The sequence below is a fragment of the Mastigoproctus giganteus genome, chromosome 9 (genome assembly GCF_048544385.1).
Source record: "Mastigoproctus giganteus isolate SK-2022 chromosome 9, ASM4854438v1, whole genome shotgun sequence".
Taxonomy (NCBI): Eukaryota; Metazoa; Arthropoda; class Arachnida; order Uropygi; family Thelyphonidae; genus Mastigoproctus; species Mastigoproctus giganteus.
Window position 1 is genome coordinate 225,987,966 of NC_143583.1, and position 24,406 is coordinate 226,012,371.

Here is a 24,406-nt window from a genome sequence, read left to right on the forward strand (position 1 = left end):
ATTGCATACAAAAGGCATACGCCGAACACAATACCCTTCACGGCTACAAGCCAGGGGTTTCCAGTAAAGGCTAATACAAGGCTACAAAGGCTAATACAAGGTTACAGTAAAGGCTAATACAATGTAATAAACAAGAATGAGATAGGAGAAAAAATCAATTACTAATTATACAAGTGTAGGAAAGCAAATGAAAAATTTACATATGAACATATATACACGACAGCGTGTCATCAAGTTAGATTATTCTCCAGGGAGCAGTCCTTTTACAGTGCTGGAGTCATCCGAGCAGGTGCAGAAAGTTGGAGCAATGTAGTGAGGGATCCATGGCAGTGATGGACAGGTCATTGGGAGCAGGTTATAATGTCCTGTGACGTGGTCCTGAGAAGTGAATGGAGTAAGTACTGCCTGTATTTTTTATCCAATGCGAACTTGTAGAGGTCGCCGTCCAAGGAGTGTGTGAACTGCAGCATTTGCACGGGTAAGAACCGATCGGATAACTTGAACCGGTTTGCGGTGGCCTGAAGGACTTGGTACTGAAATTCTCCACCCGCAGTTAGCCCAGAAGTCGGGTTCCGAAATAATGCCAACCATCATTTTTACAGCAAAGACGAGTCTTCTCTCATCGATAATGGCAGGAAGACGTCTGATGTTTAGAGCTGCCGTCATCTGGGTGGTCTTTGGTGCAGGGGGAAGCCGAAATTTCCATATGGCCCACTTCAATAGCCAAAATTCGCCCGCAAAAAACCGTCTCAGATGCGTTGTGGCAGTTGAGGTCCAGACTTCTGCGCCATAAAGTATGACCGGATAGACACATGTCTTAATATATCTGCACCCAACGGCCTGGTCATAGATATGCATAAGTTGTTGCTTAAGCATCCACCGGAGTCGACAGAACTTTATTTGCACGTGGTCTGTGTTGTAGAAAGGAGAGCTTCTGGTCAAAAATGACGTCCAGATCAGTGTGTTGCTGAACAGCAGAAATTGCAGATCCTCTTATATTGGGTTGCACCATTGTTGGGTTCCGTCTGAGAGAGAAAGTCAACTGTTTTGACTTCTCAGGATTGATATTAAGACCGAAACCGGAGATGATGGCCTCGAGGTTCTGGATTTTCTGTACGCTTAAGGCATTTGTGTAGTCAGCAGTGTCTCCAGGATTGATAGCAGTGAACAGTGTTATATCATCGGCGAAGGTGATAATATCAGTTCGGCCCGCCACGAAAGGCAGAAGAACAGCCGAGAAGAAGCTACTAGAGAGGATCCCACCCCGTGGGACTACAGCTGTAATAGTTCTGGTGCAGCGCCGATTGGCATCGCGAACAATAATAGTCCTGTTCTCAAGCATTGTCTGAATGAACCAGAGCATGTCTCCACCAATCAGGTAATACTCGCGTAGTAGCCTTGCCAACGCGTGAATGGATACGGAATCAAATGCTGCCTGGACGTCGATATATGTAACGGTGATTTCCGAACGGTGCTCAAATGACTCGAGGATCTTGGTAGTGGTGGTGACTAGATTTGTAGCGGTGGATCTTGACCGGGTGGCATGTGGCGATGTGGCATTATTTGGTTGGTTAACGTTCTCAGAAGGGATTTCTCAAAGAGCTTTAATAGGCTTGATGCAGAAGAAATTGGGCGGAAGTGACTGGGCTGAGAAGCAGAGCGTGTTTTCGGCAGCGGTCTTACTAGATAGACATGCCACGTAGGAGGAAAAAAAATTTGATTAAGGATCTTGTTAAATAACGACATAATGGGATCAACAATAAATGTACTGAGGCATTTCAGCATAAACTGAGGAATCCCGTCGGCGCCGGATGCGGCCGTAGTTGCTAAACTATTTATTGCATCAATCAGCTGATATTTGGTGAATTGAACTGAATTTAAGGAGTCTGTTGAAATCGAATTGGTTGGGAATTCCATTGGTGTAGTGGATTCTGGCTGAGCCGCGAACCTAGTTATATGGTCGAGCCAACTGCTCAGATTGAGTGAGTGAGTGGATGGCATCCTCTGATTTGCTTCTGTGGAAGGGCTTCCCCTTATTTATGGTAGCCTCTAAGTGAAGTTTCACTGCCTCTTTCTTTTTCCTAATAAAAAGCGCCCTAACCCTCCCGGGCAGTTCTGTCCGAGGGTGAGCCTGAGTTTTTCCACCGCTTGTGCATGTTCTGTTTGACGTGGAAACTTTCAGAGACTTTTGGACGCCACCAGTCCCTTGAATGCTCTGTAATAGTTAGCTTCTTTGTTGAGAGAGAGAGAGAGAGAGAGAGAGAGAGAGAGAGAGAGAGAGAGAGAGAGAGAGAGAGAGAGAGAGAGAGAGAGAGAGAGAGAGAGAGAGAGACCTGTCCATCTTGTCATTAGGTCAATTCCGAGTTCAGGGTCGCATTCCTCAAGGACATGGGATTGCATGGGCCGCATAAACACACCTTTCAGGATCGAGGTATTTGGGCGCTGTAACTGTTTTGGCTGTAACTTTCCTCCTGCCAGAAGTGATGGGCATTTCTTTTTGCACAGAGAGAATGATGGGGTTATGATCAGACTGTATGTTGCTTGTCGGATTTTGATTAGCTACACAATTTGCTGATGCGAACGCGAGGTCCAATGTGCTTTCACCCCCCGTTGGTGGTGAGCTCACCAATTTAAGACCTATGTTTAGATGCTGACTCAATCTTCTCTTGAGGTTCCCCAGGGTATTTGGGAAATTGAAATCCCCACACACGACATGCTTCAGTGTTGAATGGAGATGGTTAAGCAGCCAGTTGAGGAGTTCATCAACTACTTGTGTGTCTGGAACTGGTGGGATATACAGTGCGACAATGTCGAGAGAAACGCTCTGGCTGTCGTCGTTTTTAGGTTAGTGTGACTAGAATTGCTTCGAAAGAATCAGACTGGCTCGATACTGAGTGGAGGATAGAAAATACCTGCTCACTGAACAAAATTGCAACTCCTCCCCTTGCGGTTTTATCTAGACGTGCACATCATCTGATATAGTGAAGGCCAAGTAGAAGAAAGTTTTCTTCACTGGGATCAAGCCATGTTTCTGCGAAGTAAACCACGTCCATTGAACTGAACAGCAAGAGCCCTCAACTTCATTCAACTTGTTCCTCATGGATCGCACATTTTGAAATAAGAGTTGGAATGAAGCTGTTCTTTTGACCTTGACGAGGAATGTACACTGTCTGATCTGTCTGTGATGCGTTGCTGGTTTTTGATTTGTTGAAACCATGACACGGATCGTAAAATTCGGAGATAGAGATGACGGAGATTGAGTAGTTTTCAATCACCATTGAGAGCCCCCTTTCCGTAGGTATGTTAAGGGCGAAATATGGATTTACCTTTTTGCTATGGCCAATCCCATTTCTTCTCTTCGTTGAGGGGGAGTATCATCCTTCCTATTGGCCGTTGCTGTGGTTCCTGTTTGTTTACTCTTTACACAACGTTTTCCCAGAAACCCTTTCATTTTGCTCAGTGACAAGCGAGCGAGGCTTGAATACCCCGAGCATAGCACGCATATTCTGTGTTTTGATTTGCTGCAGATTAAGGTTTCGTCTGCAGAACCATGACAGTGGTCACATGTCCCAGCAGTTACTGCAAGCATTGTTCTTAGTCTGAGTCATTAATGCCGTTAGCAAGCAGCTCCCTGTTATTGCTGAATTAAATCACAGGTCAGAGAAGAGTACCAGTATGTAATTGGTATCCTTCAGATCATGTAGATACTGCACATGGAACTGTTCACAGAGAATGTCATTCACTATTAAACGCACACACGGAGCACAGTTTGCGTCCTCACCGACGCTCAACACCGTATCGCCTATAAGCGATAGCATCCGTCCGACTCGGTCAACAACTGCACTGAACAACGCAATGTAATGTCATAAATCTTGAACGACTCCATGTTCCGGCGAAAATAATGGAGTGACTGGTTGAAGAAGCATTGCAGGATCATCTAGACAAGATTGCGACAGTAGTTTAGACACGGCATGGGTTTGTCAAGGGAAAGTCTTTTTCTGACCAATTTGATTGGATACTACGATGAGGTCACAAAGCAACTGGATGCAAAAAGAATAATTTTATTTATTTAACGGCGTGCAAGTAAGAGAGCGGTGTATTTACAAAAACATTTACAGTTTAGCAATAAAGGAAGTGTATATTAATATAAATATCTTGTTCTTCATTTCTGAGTGTCTTCGTATTCGCAACACTAAAATTTATTAACTTCGCACTGCAATGTCGTGATGACAGCATAACTCTCGGAGTACTAAAGGACTGCGGGTGGGTTCCAGTTAGTAGCGTTGCAACTCAGTGGTTCGTTGGTAGATGGGCTTTCTGTAGGCTTTATGGGAGCACAGTTAAGCTAAAACCAGTTTAACGTTTCTATGGTATTTAGTGGGAATGTCCTGTTTAAACTTTTCAAGGAGTTAGATTAGAGCGAAGTGGCTTAATTTGCAGGCTGCACGATTGCCTTTGACTTCGTGGGTGCCAGATGTCTCCAAGTCTGGCGCATCATATCGTCATGTCAATAGTTTGGCCAGTATATTTTCCAAATGACAAACATCCACGGTGTCCGCCCCATTTTTGCTATATAAGATCGAGGTAGATGCACCATAGTTTACCAATAAATTAGAACTCGTATGTAGTGTGAAAGGCGTCGTTTTAATTGTATCTCATACTGTGGGTGCTTTCACAACGAGATAGCTGGTATTGCACTACTTATGCATAAATAATGATTTAGAAGATGGAGGATTTATCCATTATTTATATATGAGATACAATTAAAACGATGCCTTTCACACTACATACGTAGTTCTAATTTATTGGCAAACTATGGTGTATCTACACCGATATTATATAGTTAATTACCTAAACCCATAGGAAATTATGCCTTGTGCATTCCTCCTTCTAAATCCATATTTGCATACAAAATGCCTCTGGAGACAGTGAAACGGAATTGGAAAATTATTGTTTAGCCACCCGAGTATCCAATATTCTATGTTTAGGAAGGTGTTTTAACATACGTTTCAAGAACCAGATGACCGAAGCGTATGAAGCCACCGGGCAATGCAACTAACAATGTAGTTGAGCATTTTGAACCTCAGCTAATTTTTGTCTTGACAAGAATTGATATCATATACATGATATATCAGTTTTGATATCATATATTTGGATTTCAGGAAAGCTTTTGATACTGTTGCACATGGAAGACTGTTGTACAAATTAGAGGTATAGCATTAAGGGTAAATTGTTACAATGGATAACGGGATGGTTGAGTGGGAGACGACAGAGTGGTAATCAATGGACACTGCTCTTCGTCGACTAATGCCATTAGTGGAGTACCCAGGGTTCGGTGCTGGACCCATTGTTAATTTGTATTTATCAATGATATCGGTGAAGATATCAAGATTAATGTCAAAGTTTGCATATGATACAAAGGATGGCAGGGTTGTTAATGATACTAAAGACAATATGCTACTGCAACAGGATCTAGACAAGTTAGGCAGATGGGCTGAGAAGTGGCAACTGAAGTTTAACCTTGACATAGGCAAAATACTGCATTTGGGTAGCACTAAACCAAGAGAAGCGTACCAACTGCCTGGTACTACACTCAGGTGGAGAATGAAAAAGACCTGGGGGTAATTGTGCAGTCAAAGTTCTCTGAGCAGTGCAGACGGGCCAGCAGAGCAGGTCATGGAGTTTTGTCAATGATATATAGGAATTTTGCTAGCAGAGACAAGGAAGTGATTATCCCATTCTATAAGGCCAATGGTCAGGCCATACCTTCAGTACTGTATACAGGTCTGGAGGCCTCATTTTAGGAAGGGTGTAGAGTTGCTAGAATGGTACAAAGAAAGGGAACAAGGTTGGTGAGAGGAACAAAGGGGTTCTGTTACTAAGAGAGGCTTAAGTTCTGCAAGTAGCAGTATGTGGAAACTAGGCACCTGCGAGGTCATCTGATTGAGGTGTATAAGGCCTTGAATGTGTTGAGGAAGCTGAATGCAGATGGGATTCTGCCTCTTGCTCAGATTAAGAACCTGAGGTGGCATTGATTCGAATTGAGCAAAGACAGTTGTAGGATAGATGTGCGGGAGTTTGCCAATTCCAATTCCAGCAAGTAGTTGATTGCCGGAACAGACTTCCATCTCTTGTGATATCTTAAATAAATACAAGGAATAACTAGAGAAGTTATTGGAGTGACCGGATGTGTGAAGTGGAAAGGTGTGTGTTTTTTTTTTTTTTTTTTCTGTTGCTGTATAAGCTTGCTTTCTTCCATCATATGCTTCAACTAATGCTTATGCTGTGTTCTGCCTCTCTCTCTCTCTCTCTCTCTCTCTCTCTCTCTCTCTCTCTCTCTCTAAGCACGCAGTGAGAGTTACTCATCTGCCTTCCTAAATCCCATGTTTTTCAAAGTACTGAACTGTGAACAGAATTTTTCATATTTCGATCCGGATTAACTGTAACTGGATTAGCGAGGGTTTACTGTATTTGATTAGTCATTTCAACCAATTCCTGAAGTTCATCCCGTTTTGAAGATTGTCATCTGTTACTCTGCCAAGGCGCCTGATGAAGTCTTGCCTAACAGTCGTATTTGCAAATGAAAAGAATTGCAATGGATATTTGCAATTAATACTTTGCAAATATCCGGAGTATTTCTTGGGTTAACGTGGTGCTTCTTTCTCACGTTAATTCTTCTCTTCTGTGTCGTTAACGAGAAATAATGAATTTATTGCAGGAGACTGAGAAGGCTGCTTTCGAGACGTCTTTTCTTATTCGTTGTATCTTCTTTCTTCCAATAGGCTCACCGAAATGTTGGCAATCCCGTGGTTCCTGTTCCTTGTCGCGCACAGTGCTGCCGCAAATAGGCAGAAAAGACAAGGTGAGTATCGCAAATCACAGTTTGCTTCGACCGAAGAAATAAGATTTGAACTTTGTCTAATATTAAGAAATTTGTTACTTCTACGAAATTTATCGAATCTTTTCCGGCTTCGATTCGAAAACCTTCAAAAACAAATAAAACCACGAATCCACCGACGTGGAAGATTCGAAGAGACAGAACGAACGCGCTAAGGCACTTCCCAATGAACAGCCTTAGCGCGCAAGGCCGAAGTAGCAGTCCGAAAACGGACAACTTGCACCCAATCGTAGTATTCCGTGGATTTACGAAAACTAAAAAATGAAACTTATATTAATGTGACCCTATTAATGGCAATTTGATGCTGAAATTTTGAAGTAATCCCTCAGGTTGTTAATCGATTTCTTCTCTTGTTCTATGAGATTTCTGTTTTTCAGTCAATACCCTTCTTTCTGGGCTATGGCCAGTCTCTCAATGGTGGACTTCGGTGATCTTGCGCATCATTATTCTAGTCGATTTCATAATCTCCAGTTCAGCGTTGGCCCAATCTATTATCCCAAAGAAGAATGTTAGTAGTTGGCAGTGGCGGATCCAGTAAGAAATGACAGGAGGGCCACCATGTTGTGCACTAGAATGGCGATCACATAATCAGTGTTGCGAAATGTAGTCAGTTGAAAATAGCTGAGCCACAATGCAAAAATTGTAAAAATCCCATGTTAACAATGAAAAAATATATTTTTTGTGGCTAAGGGGAATTTAAACGATAGATGTATATTCTCCGAAAAACTACAGGGGGCCACGTGTCCTGGTGCACCTAGTGGGACTGCGTAAGTTTTTATGGCCGTGACCACGTTCCCAATATTCCTCTTGATTTTAGCGGGCATCTCAGTCTCTGTTGGTATTTTTCAGTAAAACGAGCGTTGATTTCTTGGGGTTCTAACTAGTGCGTTACCCACAGATATTTGCATGGTTTCTCCCTCTGCTATGGTTTCAATCACTTCACTGGTCTTCAGCTGGCATTTTTGGTTGACTGGAGATCCTTGATGCGATCCACAGTCCTTGCTCACGAAGGGAATTATTTTTTTATCATAGGCTTGACGTAGCCGAGTGGTCAGGAGCGAGAATGCATAGCGCGCGTTCCTTGAGTGGACCGGGGTTCGAACCCGTGACTACTAAATACGATAAATATTTGTATTGACTATTTATTGTAAACTCTACTGACTTGGTTGTCGTGCCGGAGTATAAACAGAAAAAATATTATTTCTCCATGATAACATTGTGGGACTGTTTCAAAGGCCATAGAGTGATAATCAGATCCAGTTTAGTTGAGTAAAGTGGAGCGCGGTTGTCCCCAGGAGTGTAGATACTACGACCCTATAAGCCGCCCTCCAAGAATTCGTCCATAGTTTTGGAGGGCGACTCCTCAGTAGTTGCATACGCCCAGGATCTGGTAGTAGAAAATGGAATTTCTAGAAAAAAGATTGAAGGAAAAGCTAGCGCTTTATTTCAGGATTTATTCCTTTCTTCTTTTACCGTATATCCGTACTTGCTGTTATTGAGCATGGTGGACAGTGGGTTCAGGGCAACTCCCTGGAAGATGATCTGATGGGGATCAGTCTGGTCGGAATGTTCTCGACCTTGATGGCGGTCCACCACTTCGCCATAGTTGTTTCTAGGAATTGTCGGGTTGACTTTGTAGATCTTCAGTATCTCTATCAGCCAACTACATAGCACAGAGTCGAAGGCCTTGCAGTAGTTTCAGGCCATGTACAAGTTGTGTTCGTGGTTTCTCGTGGACTTGCTCCATAACTGCGGCATAAATGGTCAATTGCTTCTTGCATTCTTTGCTCATCTGCTTACACCCCTTCTGCTGCTCGGCCATGATTTTCTGGCTCTCCAATTGGTCTATCTTCTTAGTTATACTCCTGGTCAAGATCTTTTACATTATTGAAAGACAGATAACAGCTTTGTACTTTGCACGGTTTATGGTGTCTTTGTCCTCAGACTCAGGAATTGTGTCAGGGTGGCTTATTTGGGTGAACTGCTCTACTATGTGCCTGTGTTCAGATGAATTTCTTGTACCAGTACTTGTGGATGTTATCACATCCTGGGGTTTGACAGTTGCGAAACTTTCTGATAAACTGTTGTAATTCTTCCTCCCGAATTTCCGTTTTGGTTTTCTTCGTTTATAGATCTATGGGGGGGGGATACGGTTGTTAGGGCTAACATCGTTCCTTCACAGGTTGCCCCAGAACTCTTAGAGTGCCTTCTGTTTAGGGAGCTCGTTTGATTTTCTTCTCCTGGTTTTCATCAAATATCCGGTTGTCTATTTTTACCTCTGGGCACTCTCCCTGTGAGGCTTATGGTGAGTGCCAGGAGTTTTTGTTTGAGGGTGTCATGGTATTCTTTGATCCTCTAATTATAATTCTCTTGTGTGCTTTGGATGTTGTTGCTATTATTATTGTTTTTGTTGCGCTTATATTTCTCCCTGACTAGGGATGCCACCCCGTGACGGGGAGCTACCAAGTACACATGGTGATTATGTCTGGTGTTACTGTTTGTCGAGGAACTCCAACTATCCTACAGGTGTTCAGGTTGCGACTTTCTGGAGTTCCTTGTAGGTGTGGCGCATTACGGCCATAGTTGCCGATGCGCCTAATAAATCCCTAAACCAACAACAACCTTGTAGGTCTTTTCTGGAAGACCTATTGCTGCTAGGCTGTTATGCAGGGTGTTTGGCACCTTACCGGTGGTTCACACGATGATCGGGATGATCGTTACTTGTTGCATATGCCACATCTCTTGTCTTAGGTTCATGTACTTCCCGATCTTTTCCTCGTGCGTTTTCTGGAGGTATCAGTGTTAGGCAGCCGTTTCCTTCTTGTCGATAAGGGTTATGTCCAGTCTGTTGTGCGGGATTGTCTTGTCCGTTATTATGGCGCGGTCCCAGTACAGCTTGTGGGTTGGGATCTCTAGTACTACTGCCTGGGATTCGTATTAGCCTGTAGATCGATTATTATTATTATTCATTTATTAAGCTTTATTTCACCCCCTGTACGGTTGGTTAGAAGGGTGTACATAGAATTATAAGTGAAAAATACATACGTTAAAAGGACAATAGATAATGTTTGACAATGCCCTTGTGTGTATGTGTATATATATATAGGTGTGTATATGTATATATATATATATATATATATATATATTTGCAAGAGTGGAGAAAACTTAGGTTTGTACATGTAAGGAGAATTAAACAATATAAATTCAGTTTACGATCTATCAAAATGACAAAGCTTTGAAATATAGAGACTTTTATGCGTATGTCGATGGCATGTGATGGACTGGTAGATGGAGTCACTTTATCGTATTAGTCAGGAATCGCTGGAGGTCGGTGCTTCGATGTAAGTCTTCCTGTATTTCTTGTCCTCCAGTAGTTATTTGGGGTCAATTTGCAGTTTGTTGAAATGCTCTATAATGTTTGCTGGGAACATATCTTTAAGGCAGACAAGGTTAGTGAGAGGCGACCTATAATGTCGATCTCTTGGATGGGTACTGAGGCTAAGATAATTTCTTGCACGTTGGGGGAATCAATCCTATTAAGTTTGGCAAGAGGTTCTTTTCCAGAATTTTGATTTTCAATGGTGTCATGTACATGTTTGCATGCAGTATAGATCTAGAGATGAACGGGTTTCCACGGATCCTATTCAACCACCTCATATTCAGTTGCCAGGAATTTCTTCACAATACTGGCTGTGGCTGAGGACCATAACTCATACGCGTATAGAGCGATGGGCGTGAGACACCCTTCAACATATCTGCATATGAGGGACGTATTTTGACAACCAACAAGCTCCTGTCGGATTACCCAGAAGGCTGCATATGTTTTTCCTTTGTGTGTGTGTGTATATATATATATAATCAAATTACTAAAGCGTAGTACTGTAAAGTTATAATTACTAAGGCATTGAACAGGGATATTATATGATAATATTAACCAATCGGATTAATGCCATCAGCGATTGAACATTACATCCGTCGTTATGCAGGAATGAGCCTGTATTCTGCAAAATTACTATTAATAAGCTACTTAATTTCTATTTTATTATATAATTTTATATTTATTATTGCTATTTTATTATATTATACCCATCTTTTGGGTATATATGGACTTCTTTAGGTCCTAGTTATACAGGCAGATGACAACAGAAACTGATGACTCTGCCAGCCATGGGTTTGGTATTTTGTAGGGATTTAGCCCTCGGCAAAGTCCCTTGCAAAGTATCTTCTCCAATGGACGGCTAATTATATATAATTTTTATTGAATTTAATATTTATGTTTAACCATTGTTGCCTAGGGTTCGGTCAGTTCATGGATTGCTTCGGGTTTTTTAAACGACAGGACGGCCTCTACATTTTAACATTATTTCATTCCTACACACACACACAGACAGACAGTGTCTCTGTAATACACGGCATAACTCCAGGAATGAGTTCCTCATATGTAAACAATAAAAATATTTTATATCAACATAGTTCCGGAAATGCTTGGTTCCCGAGTTATTAACCGGAATGTCTTATCTCCCACAGGTGATTTCCTTCATCATAAGGTACTGACAGAATCTGGTGGTTTTCCATTCCGACCCGTCACGGGTCGGAATGGAATGTACTCAAATCAGAAGCGAGCGGATATAAATATCTTTATTGCAGGCAGTGATTGGTTACATGATTGCCTGATGCAATAATACCCACAACAGCGACAATGCTGTTGCCCTTTATACATATTCCCTTTATGTAATGTTTGGCGGACGACAATGCTCTGAAGGCTCTTCGTTTGTACCACGAAAGGTTCACAGAACGAAGATGTCCAGACAGGAGAACGTTTGAAGGTATCCATCGCCGCCTTTGTGAACATAGGACCTTTACACCTCGTGCTGCCGACAAAAGACGACTAATATTTACGACTCCTGAAGTAGAGGGGTGGACCAACTGCCTGGCCTCCACGCTCACTGATTTAAACCCACTAGATTTCTTCTTGTGGGGCCATTTAAAGTCATTGGTGTATTCGACTGCGGTAGCTAATGTGGAAACTCTCCACAATCGAATTGTGAGACAATACGAAACATGGCAGGAATTTGGCATCGTCTTCGCGAGTCCATGAGACGTCGATGTGAGGCCTGTATTCAGGCAGAAGGTGGACATTTTGAACAATTACTATAAGGTGATGTGAACAGTTAAGTGTAATAGATAGACCTTCAAAACTCGGGAACCAAAAAACATTTCCGGAACTATGTTGATATAAAATATTTTTGTTATCTACATACGAGGAACTCATTCCTGAAGTTATGCCGTGTATTTTTGAGACACCCTGTGTATATATATATATATATATATATATATATATATATATAATATATAAAATGGTCCTGGAAAGTAAGGTTTTGGTCCCAGCTGAGACCAAGATCCGTGTGGGATGAAACCTTCATGAATTTATTGCCATTTATTAGAGCTTGAATATAATTATTTTTTTTCCACTTCTAGGTGATACTATCTGATTTAATTGGAGCGCTGCCATATCTAAGTATTCAACAATTTGATTAAATTGTGCAGCAGTATTTTGATTTATTTCTTGAACGCTTTTAATGTCATCCGAGATGCAAACAACTTAATCATCAGCGTAACAGCTAAAGTTTTGTAAACTGCGCTAAAAATCGTTATAGGATAAGTGCAAAGAGGTGGTAGATAGCATCCCATCTTGCGGTACTTCTCTTCTTACCGTTTTCCTAGTCTGGCATTGACTATGGAATATTATGAGTATTGGAGATTGGTGAGGGCTGTTGCCTTGAAATAATTCTTTAATATATGAAGCAGTGTTTGAATTGATACATTATCGAAAGCTGATTTTATGTCAGAGGATGTCTGTTTGACATATGTTACCGGTGGCATGTTGATTCCGAAACAGCGTGTCAAGAAGGTTTGTTATAGTAGATCGGCGGTGTGGAGATGTGATGGTCTGTCACCGAGGCAGTGGTCAATTATTGCAGGGAGCATCCGATGGATATAAAACGGAAATCAGTTGGTAACTCTGGATGTTTGTTTTTTGGAGCCTGTTTGACATAGTAGGTCCTCCAAAGAGATGGGACAGTGTGTTTCTCGTATGCGCTGGAAAATATGTAAAAGGATTCAACAATTGAGGCTATTTTAATCGCAAATAGGGGGAGCCGTCCAGCCCAACAGTAGCTTCATTGGTAAAGTGTTGATAACATTAACTGTTCCTTAGTAATGGTGATTTCTTTCATGGCCTGCGTGCGTGCGTGGGCGCACGCCTCCGTAGCCAGGTGGGCAGGAGCAGCAGTGCGTAGCACATGCTTCTTGATTAGACCGGGGTTCGAGCCCGTGACCACCAAATACGGAGGATGCGGAAAGGTCAGGGAATGACCACCGCATATCCCGGGAGAATATGGCCTTAGTTGCTAATGCTCCTAAAATCCAAATAACAAACAAACAACAACATGGCCTATGTGAGACAACGGTCCGCAACAGGTAGGAGTCTGGTAGTTAACAATTGTTGTTGTTCTCTGCAGCCTGTTCAGCCCATGGTCTTTCTTGCGGTTGATCTTCACTTTTCTGATCAGCTTCTTACTCCATTACCTCAATTGTAACTTGGTCAGTTGGTCTATCTTCACTTTTATCCTTTCTGTGTTCTGTTGTTGCCTCCTTTTCTTTGCATTTTGTTTTCTGTTGGTTTCTCTTCTGATTATCCTGGGTGCTGCTACAATGGTACGTATGTGGCTGTGCGATGGTGCCGAATGGTACTTCGTTGTTGATGAGGTAATCCGGTATTATTCTCCGATTGAGATCGTCTATGACTTGCCAGAGGGGATCGATTCCCTCGAATTTTGGCAGGGCCTTCTTCCACTCTTCGTTTCTGGATATCGTGATCTCGTCTCTTTCCACTTTGGCTGCTCTCGGATGTAGTTCTTGTACTTGCTGTTCCTTCCTGGTTCTTGTTTGGTCGTGTTCTTTGTAGTCGGCGGCTCTCATCCTGCTTAATGTTTTTCCAAAATTGCAGGGCCTATCAGGTTCTTTTAGACCATGGCCCGTCTCTGGTCTGCTATTTGCTATTTGATCGTAACAGTCGAGAACCATTCCGACCACTTGGTGCGTTTTTTCGTGCTGTACATCGCCATCTCTCTCTCTCTCTCTCTCTCTCTCTCTCTCTCTCTTGCTTCGTTACTTTGTAATGTGTTGCATGGGAAAGTATTCATTTTAATGCTCCACTTCATGCGTTGGCCTCTTGTTCCTTCTTGGGTGATCATTGGCAAAGTCGTACAGGAAGTGCTTCCAGTTGTTTTGGACTGGGTGGTAGCCATATGGGAGACAACGCCACTTGGTCCACTGACACCCATGGGGAAACTCTCTGACTTTTTTTTTCTCCTAAGAGGCATCCGGTTACGGCCATTAACTAGGGTGTATATACATACCTATGTTTTGCATAAGCTTTAAAGACCCGTTGTTTTGGAGTATCAAAAACTGACACCCGTTTAGTGAGCAGGAGCACTTTGCCACCCCCAAAACCGGTCTGATTTATCTGCCACAATGAAGTAGTTACACCGAAATTAATTCCTCCCCGACTGTAAAGGGGAATCAAAAGCAGAGACTCCGGTATGATCGGTGATGCAGGTACGGAGAAGGATGTTTTGACTGTTAGGGCCCCCGACGTTTTTCATGAACGTTGTTCTAGTGATGGATGTGCAGATGCCGTCACTTGGAAGCTGAGAACGCTGGTGGATATTCAGAACCCTCTTGTGAGTTAAACGGTGCGACTTTCGATAGAAGAGTCGTTTTGCATTACTGAAAGTTGACTTTTGGGGAATTTCCAAAACAACGAAATTCTCTATTGACGTCGTTTTTACGCTGCGGGACCGATAGTGCGAGGTCTGGAAATACCTTCACTTGCTAACACGCTATTGTAAACATATTTTCATATGTGAATTTGTCATTTGTGTGCTCCAGGCTTTAATCATGTTGTAACCGTCAATAAATTCCTTGCCCTAGAATATTGGGTTCTTAGATGGCTCAATAGTAAGCTTCGTTTTCCCCATACAATATCCAGGCAACAGCTTTATGAAAACCTAAAAACAAAGCTTCTGCAACAGATGATCAACGAGTCTGGAGTCATGCTTCTTGCAAAGTTAATCACCTCTGCATGTGATTCACCAAACTTAGCCAATACAGTAGCTGCCCCCAACAGGGAAAATTCAAGAAATCAGCAATTCAAATCCAACCTTTCCAGGCTCAACCAAACGGATAGAATGTTCCCCAATGCATCCCTTCACTTCATAAATTATCACAACATTGATTGCAACAGGTTAATGAACTCTGAAGCCTACAGGAGTCAGATCTCCGATAAAATGAAATAAAATAATCCAACCCAGTAATTGCAACTGAAAGCCAAATGTCCTGTTCTGCAATTTTTTTTTTTTTTTTTTTTTTTTAATTCATAACTAAAATTCCTAGCCTGCTATGTACACATACTCGATTATTTTATGTCATTCCCGTTGTATTTTTACCTGCCCCTAGCCATGTGCTGTGATGGGCTTTTGCAATAAATGAATATTTATTTATTTATTATAATTGGTCATAATGCTGGTTTTTCTACATCTTAGTTTATAATGTTGTGTTATTCATTTCATGCAAATCCCTGGCTTGTAGCCGTGAAGGGTGTTGTGTACAGCAATGAGGGTTCTTCTTTGTCTGCGCCTAAGGTGCTGGAGAATATCGTATAGAAATGAACCGATGTTAGCAGGGGTCAAGGCGGTGCGTTCACATCACACAAAGGTTAGATGACTAATCAGTAGATGGTGGATGACCATCCTATGATGCGACATCACCACATTGGAAACTTATTTATTTTTTAAATCTGTTTGCGAAAGTTATTCGAAATTGTTATATCTGGAATCGCCCATTAGCTAGTGGGTGATGGCGATAAAGGGAAGAAATGTACGTCTAGTCTCTGGAGCAAAGCTTAGGCAGCTCCCTGCGTCTTCTATCATGCAGTATGGGCCATGCTTCTTCGGTTAATGCCGGAAATCAAAGCCTGATCTAGTATTTCTGGAATTCCGTAGGATGCAACTCTAATGCGGTTTTTGCAGGCCAGCCACTGAATATTCCATCTCCATCAGAACGTAGGCAGGGGTTAGATTTTCCAGCTCATCCACGATTAGCTGCTCTGACTGAAGGAAGTCCTCGTAGTATGTACTGCCTGTCCTCCCCTTTTAATTTTAAGGAATAAAAGACTTCGCTGATTTGCAAGTGATGAAAGACAGACCTTTCGTAAGCCTTTTATACTTAATGCGGCCACAAACAACCTAAAGAATTGAACTTCGTTGTAACTGTTTCATTTCAGTAGATGAACAATGAAGTAACCCCATATTCACATTAAGGAGCTGAGTGTATTTGACTAGTTTAACGGAGCATCTAATAATAATTTTATCGCTTCAAACGATATTGTTCCCCCTCCCAAATTTTATTTGGACAGCAACACTAATGAAAAAAACTAACCAGCGGAAATCTCCAAAAACACCTCGATTCATTTCATAAATGTATGTGGTCTCAGTTCCAATCTCGATTATGTCCATCTGCACCTACAGTCTTGAATGAAAGTTGCCTTTTTCTCAGACAATTTCGATAATCGGTTCGCCTCAATCACCTTGTTTGTCCTAATTACTCGCTCTGCGACCCTTTTCGATTTAAAGATGGTACTTGGGCGTCCGCTCTGACATTCCGCCACTTCTTAATCTGAATCGCGTCTCTTTCATCCCGAAATTTTCTGTTTATATTCTGGGACGACCACAAGGTAGAGAGAATACAAGAAGCAGCACCGTATTTAGCAGTCACGGGCTTGAGCCCCAGTCACTCAAGACACGCGTACTTATGCACGTTCGCGCTCGACCGCTTGAACAACCTCTAAAAACATACAGCTAACTTAGTTGTCCTCTAGTGCAGCTGAATGCAAGCTGGTTATGATCGTTTCTCCAATGGAGTCTCCGTCTCTCGTGGTTTGGCACAACAACAACGATGCAAAATGAGATAATCTGCGCAAATTCTGTTTCTCTTTTCTTTGGGTAGACTACTGTCTTTTGATCCCAATATTTCTCAGACCAGATCGTGCGAGTTACGGAAATTTTTCTTGTAAGGATGAAATCCACCCTTCTCACTGAATGTTAAAAGTTATTGTTCCTCTATCCCGCAACATAGTTTTGGTTTACCAAAAATGTGTTGTGGCTGGTCGGGATAAGAAGTAAAGCTTATCCCAATTGGCTGGTGTCCAAATCTCCTCATTTTTATCTACCTGCTCTAAAGCTTGCAACAGTTGTACACAAGTATTAATCAGTTCAAACTCAGTTTTGAATGGGTTAAGAAAAACTGCTTCTGGTCTCATGCCAAAGCCATCGGTCCGGAATTCTGCACTCTCGCCTCTCTTACCACCTGATCGGATCATCGTCTGAAAATAAATAAATTTCACTTATTCGCTAGGTCATCCAACCGCGAGGAACAATTTCATTCAGCGCAACCCCGGGTCTTTGTGAACAATCTTTCTGCAAAAAGATTCCGGTTCTGAGGAATTTCTCCGATTGCGCTAAAAACTGCTCGAGAATTAACTTCAGCTTTTGTCTTCTTTCGGCATTCTTTTTCCCGTTGGCTGTTTCCCTCTGGCCCGAAAGGTCTTCGTAGTCAGACCCTCACTTACCTCAATTCGGTCCAAATTATAGAAACCAATCAGCTGCCGAATCTTAATGTCTCGAGACCTTCCATCTGATGAACAATCGCAGAGATTCTGTTAGTATCGATCCGGTTATGATGTAGCCGAGTGGTCAAACAAAAGGGTACAAAAGTGAGAGCGATCTGAGTGACGGTGGTTCGAGCCCGCGTGAAATACGGCGCTGTTTCTTATGTTCTCTGCGCATCGTGAATTCCTCTGACCACGAGGTCATCCCGGAGCGCATAAAGTTAATTTATTTGTAATTCTCAGTTTATTACTTTAATTCGCCTCAGCTGGATTGGGTGTTGTCACATAAAAAGTTATCCCGATTTGTATTTCGAAGTATTACCATCCGAGACCGTCTTGCGCCATTGTGTGTTCATAACCGATTTCCACGTTGTGCGGACTGAAAACCCAAAATACGGAACCGGCCCTGTTGTAGATGGCATTAAGAATTTCTCCGTTCTTCGACACGATGAGAACGTCTCCAAACGAGTGCCAAAACCATCGCACTGTCACGGAGGTCACGAAATAAGGGTGACAAAGTACCGTACTTGAGTTAGATATATTCGTACAATTACCGCAGGTATTTACGAGAAAATAACCAAAAGTTTTATCGGCAGAATAGCGGAGGATAAGGTCAGTTTAATCTTTGATGGCAACGAGCTGACCTTTCTGGCGTCACCCTCAATTTCCTACGGCGATCCAGAAAGAGGCCATGCACTCGGTAATGTGCCTTCACAATTTCCTATTTTATGGCTTTTTTGTGGATCTTCGTATTTAGGTTAAGGGGGGAGGACTTTCCAGCTTGACGGTAAAGTGGTTTCGTCAGTCGTTTGGAGACCGATGAACACACACTTTCACAGACAAAGCACGCACGGTATAATAAGCGTTGTAAACGCTTAAGCAACAAAAAGGGTGTGGTGGCAACGCGTCAGTGCACTCTGGATCGAAACTGATCCTTAAATCCCAACAAATGGAGAAGTTTTAATCCCTAAAACTTCTTCCTTCTCTCATATTAATCGTCGCACCCGGAGCACATTAATTTTGGTATGCACTGTATTTATTTACTGGGCATTTATGTACACTGAGCTGCAGCATTATTAGGTACACCTGCCTTTTCTGTGAAATGGAGCCATTCTTCAATTAGCGGATTCTACCCAGTGCGTGCGCAATGCCCTCGTGGATTAGCGCAGTTTGTAGGATTGCAAGCCTCCCCAAACCGGGTGGAAACGACGAGTTCGAGTCCCGTTTTCGACGTCGGGAATTTTTCTGCGCCTTTTTACAGCGTGGCTGAGTTAGTCGGGCTCAGGCGAGAGTAGCATGGTTTTTTTTTTAATTTTTTTATTAGCAAATAGAAAATCGACCCGAGAACCACGCAATTTAGAAACACGGAGTAATATGGCCTTGGTCCATATTACTATTGCTCCACTGTCATCATAGTCTTTATTTTCTCCTAAGAGACATCCGGTTACGGCTGTTGACCAGGGGCGGCACTTGCAAATATACAAACACACTTATTTTGTACATATCACAATACTATTATAATTTAAACATAAATTTTAATGCATTTATACTTTTTACATTTATGCTTATAATTTATACTTTTATAGTATGAACCAGAGCTATAATACATTCTACGTTGATATCAATATTTGCAAAAGAATAAGAAGTTTACCTCAATATAAACACTTGTGTACGATACTCCCCAGAAATTGTTTTCGCTTTAATTTCTGGAGGGTATCGTACGAAAGTGTTCCACGTGTCACATTGAAGAAACCTCTCTTGTTCTTCTTTTTACAAAAATTATGATTTATACGTATCATACATTCAAAGCGTAATTTTACAGGAAATAAAAGTAACCTTTAAGTATGTTCTCGGCTGTTTCCAGCGAGACCCCATTTCACAAAACATAACAGAAGTGCCAGCGCGGAAATGATGCGCATTCAGTTTGTTTTTCTTTGTCTTTGCTCAATTCAGTTCACTTCCCGCATTCTGTTTCTTCTGTGGGCTTCCTCGCAGTGGACGAGCACTCATAAGTGGAGGAACACATTCCGAAAAACTTCCATCCTGTACTTCTTCTGGGCGCAAAGCCTTTCTCGAGATCGTTGTACTTCTTAATGGCGTTAAAGGGAAAAATTGCCACAGACTTCCCAGCTGCGGAGCGCGCTACTGAGTGGAGGTGATGGCGTTTTACTCGGCCACCTTTGCGTCATGCGAGGCCGAGTACTCAGTTTTATGTCACCCTATAAAATTGTCAAACCCCTGGCTGTGGCGCGCATTTATTGTATCTTTACTGCACAAGAAATTTCTTCAGCTTTCGACGAGTCGAATCTCGCGGTCAACAGTTTCGCGAGCGTCAGAATGTTCTTTGTGATTGATGGTAAATGGCAGAGTACTGACCCTGTTCCTCGCGGCAATGGCTGTTATACAGGCTCTTTTTGCGCAATTCTATAATGACTACACCCACAGAAAGAACCCCTATACTGTACAATCGGTGCCGGCCAAAATCCCGACTTACCCATTCTATTTAAAAACACAAAGTTGAGTTTATCTCAAACTGTTTTTGCAATAAAAAATGATTTTCATTTAATCAAAACGGCCCCTAAAAACATTCAAATTTTATTTTAACGTTGCAGTTATGCAAACATTACATATGATAATGTTTTATGTCATATTAACGAATAAACAACACACGCACACACACTAACAGCATACAATCAGTTTACAAAACCCAGATTACTGCAAAAAATCATACAAATTGTAATCAAACATTTAAGTATTGTAATAATCATAATAATAGAATAGAATCTTTAATCGCAGCAATGATAGACATACAATTAGTCCCGTCACGGCATGGTGGTGCCAGGGGTTTACAAAACATATTTAATAAATATTCATTCATTAATAAATGGAATAAATATTGCTGAAAAAAGCAGCGCCGACAACGATCCACCTTCGGGTATACCGACTTCCACCTGTTTTGTGATGCAGTCATTCCCTTGCTGGAAGGTAAGGCACCTCTTGGTCAGCAAATTTCTGGGTAGCTTCGAGACATTACCCATGAAACTGTAGTAGTTCTCCAGGAGGCACATGAGTGGCTTAACTTGCAGTGAGTGAAAGCCCACTTTCAGATCCAGAAAAACAGCATGCATAAACCTTGCTCCCAGGCTTGAAGAGTTTCAAATTCAGAGCCTGTATGCATGTTATCCGCGATCTTTGTGAGAGCGCGTAATGTGTATGCTGAGGTCTCTGGGAAAGGATCTGATTGGTAACTACTTTAAACAAGCGCTTCTCCAGGCATTTGAGAAAAGGGGAGGAGATTGAAATAGGCCTTTAGTCAGCAGTTGAGGTCGGATTCTGCACCTTGGGAATTGGGATGACTCTATAATTTAGCAAAGCGTTTGGGACGACTCCCTGTTGTAAAATTCTATTAAACAACTTTGTCAGCTCGTCGCTGATGAAGTAGGAGGCAATTTTAAGGCAAAAGGTGGGAATTGAGTCACTTCCCATTGATTTCTTATTGGATAGGGCGTTGATGGCTTCACCATTTGGCCAGGTCTAACGATTCTGCTGACCGGATGTGATTGACCGACCAGGATCGCTGGCCACCCGCTATCCTCTTCTTCATGTACGAGTTTATAGCCTGCTTCTTGGATTTCTGGAAGCTATATCTGGCTATTGAGTATGCTGAGTATGATCTTTCTGTGGGTGATCTCTTGAATTGGGCATGTAGCCGTTGTTTTTCTTTAAACTGGTGCATAAGAGTACTGGACCACCACAGCTTCGAATGTGGGCAGATGACGCAAACTCTTGACTTGGCCACTCTAGCAATGAAAGACAACCATTTCTGAAGCCAAAACGCAGCTTCCTCTATATCTATTTCACTGAGAGTTTGCCAGGGGTTGAGATCCATTGCTGTTTAAATTTTTAGGTATTTTAGATCATATACAGTTTTCTTGATCTTTTCAATCGAGGTTGATTGGTTTGGTTGGTTATAGTATTCTTTCAACAGGATGAGAGAAGCTTCAATTGACCTGTGGTCGGAGGGAAATGCAGAATTAGAACTGATTGCAGCTTCAACACTCCAATGGCTGGAAAAGATTCTCTGTAATGTGGCTTCTCCTCGAGAGGGGGGGGGGGAAACACAGATGCAATGGAAGTTGACTCGACAGATCCGAAATTAACTGATCGAGGAGCTTTGATGCAGCAGGCAGGGCAGGTTGAAGTCTTCGAGAATTATTACTTTCTGGTTGCGCTTGATAGAGGTCAGGAGCTAAGCAGAAAAATTAGTAATGCATTGGTCTGCAATGGGTGGGGTTATTCTGTATGGGGTAGAGTTGTGGGGCTCGGCCGCAGACACAACAATCAAACCATTGGCCGCCGCGGAATACTGGCTCCTGAAGTGGGCTACCTGGAAGTGTCATCTCCCACCAGAACTTCACACAACACCGATGGCCAAAGCACTGAATTTAACCAGATTCGTAGCCTTAATGAACGAAAGAAGACTAATCTTCACTATCAAAATGATCGCTGGAAGAATCTCAACGCCCAACATTTGGGACACCGTGTGCTGGAGAAGCCCCCAACCAGCACTCCGCTCCACTCCCACGCTTCTTGCTCTTCCGTCGAGGTTACATTTTAAAGATCGGTTGCTCCCTAATCAGAAGCTCCATCTAGCTCAGTCCTTGGACGCCGACCTGTGCAAAATCGTCGATGACAAAAAGTACAGACGGCGTATTCAGGATCTGCACGTGTGTTCCACAGCCATCAACTGACGTGAGATCGCTCCGGCTCGGCAAGAATTTCAGGGAAACTTGAATTCAAGAAAACTATCACGTGTTATTTTACTTTATTTTGTTATTTTAATTTGATGTATTTTATTTTAATTAAATTCAATCTGCTTTATGTTATTTGTTTATCCCATTCTTTATTTATTACATTTCCGGCGAGATGATATCTCTGCCGCTTGTTAACCCTTGGCTTAGTGCCGTGAAGGGTATTGTAATCATTCTTCCCTTATCAGAAGGGAAGAGAAAGATACCTGCGTGTATCTTTGCACCTTATAAATAAAGATCTTATTATTCCCGCGTACCCATTCTTTTATACACCTCCTGCTTGATCTTGTCTTAATGTGTGTCAGTCCTTGATTGTAACGAGCTCTTTCTCTGTTCCGACAGGACAAGAAGAGCCGGTCATCTTTCCCGAAGAAGCCGATCTGCCCGAGACCCCGTGCTCGACATTAGATGGAAGCGAAGGAATATGTCGAGCAGCGAGTATGTGCGTCTTCCAGTCGGACAGGTTAAACCAGCTGCAGCAACCGGCGTGTACTCAGTCCAACAACGACATTGGGGTATGTTGCCTTACAAGCCCGCCCCCGTCCAGGAAACGTGAGTTTTGTTTTTGTGTTGTTTGTTTGCGCGTGTGGCTTCTGTTTATTTACGCAACCGGACAAATAAATGGTAGCACTCGCCCCGAAGTACCGCGGTTTCAAAATTTCGGCTTTCTTCGGTGGAACACGCGTTGTATTTGCACGTGGATTTCCGTATATTGGAGCAATGATCCTGCGGGGAGGCTCGTTTTCTTTTCTTTTCTTTTCCGTATCGCTAATTTACTTTGCCAATATTAGAGAGGCGTTAATTTGGCGCTCTACTGGACTTGATCTATAAAAGTTCTCCTCCTTTCTCTTGTCCCCACCGCGCTATCTGACTGCAGGATTCTGAGATAGTTCAGAGATTCCTGGCTCGAGGAGGGTTAAGTAATCCCCCTCAGATTTAATGCAATCCGTTTATAGCTGCAAGCAAGTGTTAGCATCTACCAATAACAAGAGCAATAAATTTGGTGAAAAACAAATACACTCTAATGAATAATTACAAATCTATATACACATTGGACAATTTGTAGGATCTCACACAGTGGAAGGGTTAAGGTTAATCAATTATCAACAACGGTATAGCAGTAACTATACAGTATTCGTTAATTAGACGTTCTCTTCTCGATTATCAATGTTCAGTCTCACTTGGTTCACTCTTATATCAACATGCGCAGTACATAACATATTATGTGTACAGTTTAACACTTTGTGTAATGGTGAGTACACATTACTATGTTCGGTCAGGTGACCCTTAATCGTAACAATTAATCCGTTTCACAAAGAACTTCCCTTTAGGAATTAACTTCCCTTAATTAGTCACACACTCGGTTAATTCTAATATTGTCTCACTTCTCATTGATTTTCTGATTCCCACTGTAAGTAAAGCCATACTTCATAAGTTACATTTTTCTCCGTCTTAGAATGCAGCAATTCTCATTTATTACATTTCCCAATTATTACACAACTCCCTTGTGGGGGGGGGGGACTATAAGCAACGCTTACTTAGAGGTTTAGAGTCATTACACTTACTTGGGATACCCTTCCATTCTTGTTGCAATTCCAACTGGCAGTTCCTTCTGGGGTTTTACAGATGTTCTCGTATAGCGTGGATTCTGCATTTCAGGACGAGAAAGATTATTGGCCTCCATGGGTGGTGTACATCCTGGCGACGCTGAATACATTCGATGAAAGGGCACTCCCGGCATATACGATCAGGATTTCTTGATTCTCTGACCAGCCCAACGTTACAACCCAACGATTCTCTCCTTATCGGCAGATGTTTACCACTATCCTTCCACTCTAACGCTCTTTATCATTTCGTTTCATTAGGGCCTCGATGCCTAATGAAAAAACTCCCCTTCTCCATAACTGTTTTCACTCCTTACCAAAGCTTTCCCCGACTGTACTCCTTTCTAAAACTTTTAGACTGCGC

The 24,406-nt window shown here is 42.3% G+C and overlaps 1 protein-coding gene across 1 annotated transcript in view; it reads left to right on the forward strand.

The window, feature by feature from the left end:
- LOC150081144 (immunomodulatory peroxidase-like) overlaps window positions 1-24,406 on the forward strand; it is a 148,875-nt gene that overhangs the window by 41,003 nt on the left and 83,466 nt on the right. Inside the window, exons 2-3 of the mRNA XM_090381387.1 lie at window positions 6,783-6,862; window positions 22,781-22,990. Of these exons, the coding sequence (XP_090237513.1) occupies window positions 6,793-6,862; window positions 22,781-22,990 (280 nt within the window). The 5' untranslated portion in view covers window positions 6,783-6,792. The remainder of the gene's footprint in view (window positions 1-6,782; window positions 6,863-22,780; window positions 22,991-24,406) is intronic.